Source organism: Mesitornis unicolor, unplaced genomic scaffold (assembly GCF_000695765.1).
Source record: "Mesitornis unicolor isolate BGI_N332 unplaced genomic scaffold, ASM69576v1 scaffold4862, whole genome shotgun sequence".
NCBI classification, from domain to species: Eukaryota; Metazoa; Chordata; class Aves; order Mesitornithiformes; family Mesitornithidae; genus Mesitornis; species Mesitornis unicolor.
In genome coordinates, this window is record NW_010166983.1 from 73,269 (window position 1) to 82,282 (window position 9,014).

The window sequence follows — 9,014 nt, forward strand, 5'->3', positions numbered from 1 at the left end:
AGCCATGCCTAGAATCCCTCCAGACTGCCAGAATTGCTCAGGCAGCCTGTCCCCATGTCCTCTGCTCCTTCCTCCATCTGTGCATGAGGGCCGCATGCACGTGACAATCCTCTGAGAAAAGCTTACCATTCTGCTCAGTACAGAAGGAGTATCTCCTGTCCTGCTCGAAGTTGGAAGTGGTGCTGCACCAGAGGTGCCCATCTGTGCGGCCTTCGGTGGTACAGGAGTAGAAAGTCCTCCCATCGTAAGTGAAAGGCAGAACACAGGCTTCTCCATCAGAATTGCCACCATACGTTTGGGTCACGGCTTTAAAACAAGCAAATCACAGCATTAAGACTCTGGCTTAAAGCAATCCCCAAATCTTAGGGCCCTAAAACAGCAACAGCATCTCCGGGGGCTGATGTGAACCCACACCAACTGCCATGGACCTGGGCCAATACACACCGACAGATGACCTAGCCCCACAGCTGTGTCATTCTTCTACATTCTTTTCCACACATATATTATTGCAGCACAGTTTAAATAAAGTTATTAATGCTGCTCCCCAAGGGTTCTGTTCTCCCTCGGCAGGTTTTATATGACTCACTGGGAAATGTTTCTGCCCTGCAGAACCAGGCTTCAAATAACCAATACAACTGTGTCTTCACCCCTTGCACCTTTCTCCAGTGTATCTTCTTCAGAAAACATTTATGATACAGAGACAAAAGGACTCTAGTTCAAAATTAAACCACAGGGTATTCCCAAAGATCTCACTGAACTGAACAGGCACTAAACACAAACTCATACCTATTTCCTGGCAGCTGACTCCATTGCCCAGACAGGTACAAAGCATTTGCTGGCTGCCCTGTGTCTTGAGCCACTGCATACCCACAGAGTACACCACTCCGTTATCAGTTATGCACTGGCCATACGGCTGAGGCTGGGGCTGTTGAGGCTGGGGCTGGTACAAGGCAGTCTGCACATTCGTGAAGCTGGGAGAGCCAGATCCTGCAGCAGAACATGGGAGGGAAGTGAGACATTCACGCCAAGCTAAAGAGCAGAATGCTTTCATTAAATGCTGAGATAATAAAACCTTAGGCACTCCATCAGATCGAAGGCACAACTCTCTTAGCTTCCCTAGACACATTTTAATTATTCCACTTAGCAAATTTCAAAATTAAAGGAACTCCCACTTCTGCTAATGATAGCCTCTGTTTTCCACCACTGTAGAGTGGCTTTAGAAAGGATTAAGAGACTCGACTGCTTTTCACAAGAATAGTTTAGAAGCATTATTTTTTTTAGAGAAAAACATTTTAGTTGAAGGAAATCTAGAATAGAAAAATCAAGATCAGTGACAAAACAATAACAAATTTCCAAAGAAGCAAGGAGGTAAGGCAAAAAGGATTAATTTTTTTTTTCACTGAAAAAGAAAAATAAACCACATATGTATTCATTACTCTGGGATTTTTAGACTTTGAATCAAAGTTTTTGGCCCATTATCATTTGGAATAATACTGAGAGACAATGAGGCTTGTTGTCTGCATTATGGAAATTTTTGCTAATGATTCCCACAGGAACCTCCACAAATTCAGCTCTGCTGAAACACAGGAAACAATAATGGAAACAAAATACCGGCACCCTTGAAGCTTTGTGCATTTTGAAGTTTAGACCTTCTGAGAGTTTGAAGTTAACTCGCTGGTATCCAATGGTTAAAGGTCATTTACCAAGAAAAATTTAGTGTAGGTACTACAGAAAAACAGAGAAGTTTTACATTGCAGTCAGCAATAGGAAACCCAGATCCTTAAAGTCGCGAGAAAAGAATTTAGAAGCTGAAGACTTTAACAAACCCTGGGCAAAAAATATATGCTACCTATAAACTACATAATATTTCATACCAGAATTACAAACTATCTAATGTACATGAATTAAATAGCATTGTATACATTCCTTGACATTTCTGTTTTTTCAAGCTCAACCATTAGTAGGTGTATTTATCTTGTCAAAGAAACCAGATGGTCTTAGTGGAGTGTAAATTAAGGATATTTCAAGAAAGTTACCCTGAGGCAAACACGTAAAGTTCAAAGATTAACATGAAGTGCCATGCTTCCAAGACAAAGCTAGTAGATAGTTCCTGTTGATGCACGACCCCAGGTGTGATTTACTGCACAGTGATTGTCCGGACAATCACATCTGTATGTGCAAGCCCCATCTGTGCACATAAACAAGGTATAAATTAATCTTATCTTCACATGCACAAACAAGGAGCACGTCCTGAACTCTGACCCTCTTTGTTGCTGACCTTTCCCTGACAATACTCTTAAATACCTGAATTAGGATGGCTCAATTCAGCTCCAAGTCCTAGCCATCCAAAGCATGCCATTCCTTGTCCCTTTCCCTCCCTTACATACTACGATGCCTCACTTACCAGTGCTGGTCGTATGCAGGGACGTGTGTCTCTCGCATTTCCATTCACCTCTGCCGTTACCAGTACAGATGCACTGAAGCAAGTTTCCACGGTTATCCTTCTTGCTCCAGGTGTCTCCAATTCTGTAGGAAGTCTTGGTGTCGTGGTCATTGCACCTATCTGTATAAGGAACATGGTTGTTAGCTATTTCTGCAGTGGATGCGCAATTTATAGTACTGAACCACCAACACTATTAAATGAGCAGACAGTGTAAAGCCTTGATTGAAAGACCACCTCATTTTCTGCAGCCCACCACTACAAGTCCTCTGTGCACTAAAGCTTGCATTAAACTGCGTATGTTAAGAGCATCTGAAAATCCTGATGCTTCAGTCTAAGGAAAAATTCCCATTTATTTGCAGCACTGTGATTTCACCTTGTAGCAACTGTCAAAATTAGCATCACAACATTCCCAGTGTAAGCATGGTAAACTATGTTCAAAATCAATGTGAAAAACACATTCTGGATTAAAAACATTCTTGCTAGTTACTTTTAAAGCTATTTTAAGCTCATTCTATCTAGTATACACCTTTAAAGCCTAAACTTGTTTTAATGTCCTTTTTTTTTTTTGAAAAAAAAGCAGAAGTCTTTGTAGCTGGGTTATTTCACACTATACACAGGACACAGTTCAAGTTCAGGGCTCTACTTCAGCTGGAAGAAACCAAAACCTGTTTGAGGGCAATATGTTAAATTCCATTTCTTCCAAAGGAAGTGTGCATGAAGCTCCAGTAGCAACTATAAGCTGCCCATGTCATACCAGGAATATTAGACTTTCTAAATCTCCCTGTTGTCTTTAACAACCCACAGCTCCCATTGAGTAAATGGGTTCAAAGGACAGCATAACAAACTGCTTTTGTCTGGATGCCAGATCCACATGGATTAACTAGTTCTTCTTCCATTACAACATTTTACCTTCTCATTCAAGGGCAACTTGATATAGAGGCTCAAATATAATCATGGATCAATGAACATGGATTTATGAAGAACTGTGGAAGGACATATGCATTGTGCCACTGAAAGAGCACACAGGATAGAATATGAATACTAATTTGCGGTAGTTAAAGTGACCAAAAATTGAGTATTTGCCAGAATCGTGTTAAAATGGTGAAGTGTTCATAATGTAATTTTGCAAATGTGAAAAAGAAAACTGCCTTATGGATGCTCAGGTTAGACCATGAAAAGCTGAAATGTCCCCCAAGAAATCAGCTGTGATTCTGGAAAATGCTGGCCATAAATATAGAACAGGAGTACATACTGAAGTGTTATGCCACTTTGTGGGCTACAGCTATCATTTTACATACATAAATCTGAATTTCTCTGTTTGATTATATTTGGACAACAAAATGAAAGACGAACACGCAATTTCCTCTATGATACAACCGTGCACATCTGAGTTCTGGGAGGAAAGATACTGCCAAGTAATTTTTATTAGTAATAATAGCTTCTCCAAAATTCATAAACAACACAGTATTTTTTATTCACTCCTATTTGACAGTGAATGATTTTTGTTCCCATGTGTTTTAACAGATTTAATATTGCCAAGGCTGGTTTGATTTTTATAGTTTATTTCTTGACCATGTCTCTCCACATGTTCAGTTTTAATCCCAACCCTCCTTGTAGTCCCTTACAAGTCTGCTGTTTACATCAGCAGAAAACCATTATCTGTGTGCCCTGAGGCAACTGAATATGAGGCAATTTAAGGGCTGGAGAAGAGTTTCTCAAAACTTGCATAATAAGTGTAAGGTCCAAAGTTAAATTTTCTTGAGGCAAATGGTGTAGACCATGATAGCTCCACAATGGAGCTTGCTCCTAACAAAACTGGAACAGAAGGTTGCTAAACAAGTGAGATTTTGGTTTTTAAAAGCCCTGTTTGCTTTGCAAATACAAATAAAATGGAATATTTACGGTAATGTCCTTCAATTAGGTAAAAACTAAAAAAGTCACCTGTGCTGCTCAAGCATGTTAACACCGAAGATAAAATGGGAAAAACTAACAACCAAGATGGTACAATAAACAAAACAAACCCTGTTTTAGCTAACATATATATTCAACAGTAATAAAGGGAAGAAATAAGAAGACATTCTAATCTGGCAGATCTTGCTGTTGGAGCGGATAACTATTTCTCTTTAAAAGCACCTAATTCTCCCTCAGGAGGCCATGTAAAAAACAAACAAACAAAATGATCAAAAAACCCCAACAAACCAGAAATGGAGTTATTAGGCCAAACTCTCTGCCATTTTGTGGACCAAGCAAATCCCCCAACTTCCTGGGAGATGGACAACTACGAGTCAGCTGGCCTGTGGATTTCTTAAACCTTTCTCTCAGGTTAAAAGCAGGTTAAAACCACAAATAATCCAGCCCCTGTGTCACCAACACAGATCACCAGCTCTCCGGCATGTCTCTCTTTAACGAAGGACAGATTTGAAAAATATCTAAGATAAATAAAGCGGAGCAACCCTCAGGTGTCAGGCCAACACTTACTTCTGGAGGTGCAGGTGATACGGCCGCTGCCCTCTCCCAGGCAGGTGCAGTCCACCATCATCCAGCCCTGGTACGGCTTCTCCCAGGTCTCACCGACCACGTAGGATGTCCCGGCCGTGTTGTCGTAGCATCGCTCGGCTGTGAGAGGGAAGGGAATAAGACTCCATCCAGGGCTATCCCACACCAGGACACCTCAGGGAAGCTGAGGGAGAAGAAGGGTGTCGCCACCTACCCACAGGCTTGCAGGTCCACTCGCCCTTCCCGTTGCCCAGGCACACACACTCCAGCATGTAGCCACCAGTCTCGTGGGGCCGGCGCCAGGTATCACCAATCTTGTAAGACTGGCCACCTTCATGGCAGCGATCTGCAGATGGAGAGAGGGGAGCTGAGGTGAGGGACCACTCCAGGGACAGCAGCATGGGGACAACATAAGGGCCACCTGGCCAGGGGCAAAAAGGATCACTTGGAGCAGAGGTGGTGGGTGGGTAGTGAGGAGAAGGAGTGGGGCAGGCCAAGTCTGCTCCCTTCTCCAGCCCACAAAATGACTCCTGCTATTTTCTACTGGCACCTGTCGTTCTCTGACTGTCCAAGGCCCTGTCCTTTCTGCTCAGCTAACTCCTTCCAGGTATCAAACCACAGCTGAGACCTGGCTGGTGAAAGGAGAACGCCAGGGCCTGAGGACCTGCTGTTTCTCCCTCAGGACCCACTCACAGCCTGAGGGCTGGTGAGGAAGGGTTCTGTTCTGAGGTGGCATCACTTGGGCCTCTCTGTGGCTGTCCCTGTACAGCCTGAGGGACACGGCAGCCACGCAGCATGTGGAGAATAAGGAGGTGCTTGGGGTGACACATAGGTGGGACATTGATCCTCTTGGGTTTGGAAACCCTCCCCCAGGAAAAGCAGATTCCCAGCCTGCCAGTACCCCACTGGAAACAGTTTGGACCCACCACTTGGCCCAGGGTCCCGGAGGGAAACACAGTAAAGGGCAGATCATAAACATAGGGTCTTCTTCCAAAGGGGAAAAAAAAAAAGAAAAAAAAAAAAAGAAACACACATCCAGTCATTTATTAGGAGCCACTAAAGTGTTTCACTGGCTCATTTATGAAATCGGGGAATCTAAGAGCTATGAAGACTGATTGAAAGCCAGTTGCAGTCAGTGAGACTCCAGTGAGCTCTAAACCAGGCTGATGATGAGGAAAAGAGACTGCTCTTATGTTTGTAATTTCCTTACTGACTCTTTCTTTTCCTACAACACTTATCATCCCTGCCCAATAAAATGCTAGTAAATTCAGAAGGGCTTCAGTTCTGCTTGTTAGATTCAATACATTTCTTTCCGTGCTATAATGATGGCTGGCTTCCGAGTCCTCTGTGACAATGCTACTAACATCAGCATGGATGTCTTAAACAAGAAACTGGATACTTTTAAGAACAAGACTTTTCTCAAAAGGTGCCTCAGGGACTTCAAAATTTCAGCCTCAAAGTCCTGACACACAGTGATCTTCATCTGTGCTCACAGAAAGTCTAATTACAAACTGAAGGGAAATTGTGAACAATTCAGTGACTCAATAAGGAAAGGATTTCCAAACACAGACATGAACGGGAGAGCTGGAGAAAGGACCAAGAGAAAAGAGGGAGAAACAAGAGGAAAGTACGGATCAGGCTGGTGAAAAAGATGTTGCAGGAACACACTGAGCTAGTGCCTGGATACCAAACTCCAGTTCCCTCAGGGACAAGTGTTGGCATGATAGTTTTTTGGAGGACAGGGGGACTGTCCCTCAGGTGGTATTTATTTATTATTTATTCAGAGTAGTCCCATTAATGCTGATGGTGTTACTCTGATTCCCCAGCTACAGAGCAGACCCTCGCTCTTTTTTCCAGTCAAAAAAACTACTTCCATAAATGCACCTGTGGTGATGCAACACATACTAAATTTACTAACCTGTATGGCTGGACACTAACAGTAATTTTTGGCCTATGTTTTTGCACATATCACTTTACCTCTTAAATAAAAGAAGAATTTGGTTATGCAAATGTAGGTACATGGGACAAGGAATTTCAATTCCAAGATTCTAATGGTCTTTGGATTAAACCTCCCCAGCTCTAGCTAATGGGCACTGGGAATATCGTGTAAGTTGTTCTGGAAAATGTGACTCTAAGGAACAATAGCTGAGTAACAGGCTCTTAGTTACATACTGGCAATGGTGCAGCTGATTCTCCCACGTCCAGCTCCAATGCAAGTACAGTCCCAGATCATGGAGTCCTTGGGGCGCTCATAAGTCTCCCCTACTCTGTAAGTTGATCCAGTGTATTTGTCAAAGCAAGTCTCTTCAGCTATGAGGAGAGAAAAAAAATCAACATCATATACAATACAATAACATATACAATTAACAGAAACACACATTCCTCACCCTCTCACATGGGGTTGGTTTTTTTTAATTTTATTTTTTTTTCTGGGGAAAAAATGCATTATCAGTCTCCTCTTCCTTCCTGGGATGGAACAGCAGAGAGGAAGTTCAGAGTTGCTCCCCTTCATGGTCCCCATGATGCTGAATTACCTCAGCTCCCCTCCCCCAGTGAGCCAAAAGTTGGACATGGACAGATATGCCCTGAAAGGATCAGTCCCAGCTGTTTGAGATGCAACTGTACAGAAGGCAGGAGGGAGCCAACATCCCCTAGAAGCTGTGTGCTTTGTCTTGCTAATTCTCCTCATTTTGACCTGGCAAAAAATTGAGTATATTAATCCCAAATTCTACACCAGTCCCACCAAAGTCAACGGCACTACTTGTGAATTGTTCACACTTGTGTGTGAGTAAGTGATTACAGAATGATTATGTCAATGGTGCCACCAGACTTGAGACACACAACAGAAAAGCCTTCTTCACTTCACTGCTGGACAGATGAAGTTAACTGTTCTGTAAGGGAAACTTGCTGTTGGACTTTGGAACTGTAAAACTTGGGAGTCCCTGCAGAATTTAATAACAATCTAGCAGGAAAGTTAGATTAAACCCTCTTTTGTGGGGGAGTAAGGGAACTGGGTACTCCTTAAAATACTCTAGCCGTGATGCAGGCAGCACACAAGCCTTGTAGAACAAATTGCTGGGACAGTCCCATCTGTCTTACATGAACACTAGCAGCCAGGAAACGTGTTTCTCTCTTGTATCTCCAGAGAAACATAAAGGAGTTCTGGCAAACCAGTGCCTTCAAACCAAAAAATACAGATAGATCACATCTGACTATCTAAACTACATTGTATCCCAGAAAGAGGCGTCTTCCAGCAGATGTTGCATTTAAAGTTCTGCAGAAAAAGTTTAGGTAACAGAAAGAAGACTAAACAATCTCATTTTACACTCAATTACAGAAAGCTCACAGCACGGCTGGGGGGCTGTGGAAAGTTGTAAGTTGAAATATTTTTAAACAAGCTGACGACACTGCACAGCTATGAAAAGTTGGGGTGAGGCAATCAAACAGCACAGAGCCAGAGCTGCAAAGTGACTCCAGATTTGAACTTCCTCGTGTGAGTCCAGGAGTCAGTTCAGTTCATTATAAAGAAGAGGCTGGCTCCAAAATTAATGTTTAGATCCAATCCTCCAGAGAGATGAGTGATGTTTGGCTCAGGGTTCTGGTGGCAGGCCCATCGCTAATGAAAAGCGTTTCTTAAAATCCCAAGCCAGATCTTCAGTGTAATGGAGTGTAGATCCGTTACTGACCCTAAATACCAAACTTCGGCTGAAAACCTGGTCTGCCAGCTAAAACTTGGTACAAAGCTTAGCTTACTCAGCATCGAAAGCCATTCTGGGATACTAATGCCCAAAAGACCACCAACTTACGTTCGGGCTTGCTTTCGCAGTTAAACCCTCTGCTTCCACCATAGCAGGTACAGACCAGTGTGTTTCCCAGGTAAATGCGTTCCCACTGCTGGTTTATCTCATAGTATCTTCCATTGTCAAAACAGGTCTCTGAGGCGGGGAGAGGAGGAGGGAAGCAGAAGGGTAAGAGAAAGAAAAGTTTGGCGGTACCGCGGGCAGAGGCAGGGAGGGAAGTGGCACGGCGCGGGCAAACCGCGCTTGCAGCGGGCACCGGCTGCCGCCCCACAACC

The 9,014-nt window shown here is 43.3% G+C and overlaps 1 protein-coding gene across 1 annotated transcript in view; it reads right to left on the reverse strand.

Moving 5' to 3' along the window:
• Positions 1-8,884, reverse strand: part of FN1 (fibronectin 1) — a gene marked incomplete at its 5' end in the record, with an annotated part of 54,113 nt that extends 45,229 nt beyond the window's left edge. The window contains 7 exons of the mRNA XM_010195150.1: positions 127-306; positions 787-987; positions 2,405-2,563; positions 4,922-5,059; positions 5,154-5,285; positions 7,112-7,249; positions 8,746-8,884. Of these exons, the coding sequence (XP_010193452.1) occupies positions 127-306; positions 787-987; positions 2,405-2,563; positions 4,922-5,059; positions 5,154-5,285; positions 7,112-7,249; positions 8,746-8,884 (1,087 nt within the window). The remainder of the gene's footprint in view (positions 1-126; positions 307-786; positions 988-2,404; positions 2,564-4,921; positions 5,060-5,153; positions 5,286-7,111; positions 7,250-8,745) is intronic.
• Positions 8,885-9,014: the final 130 nt, after the last annotated feature.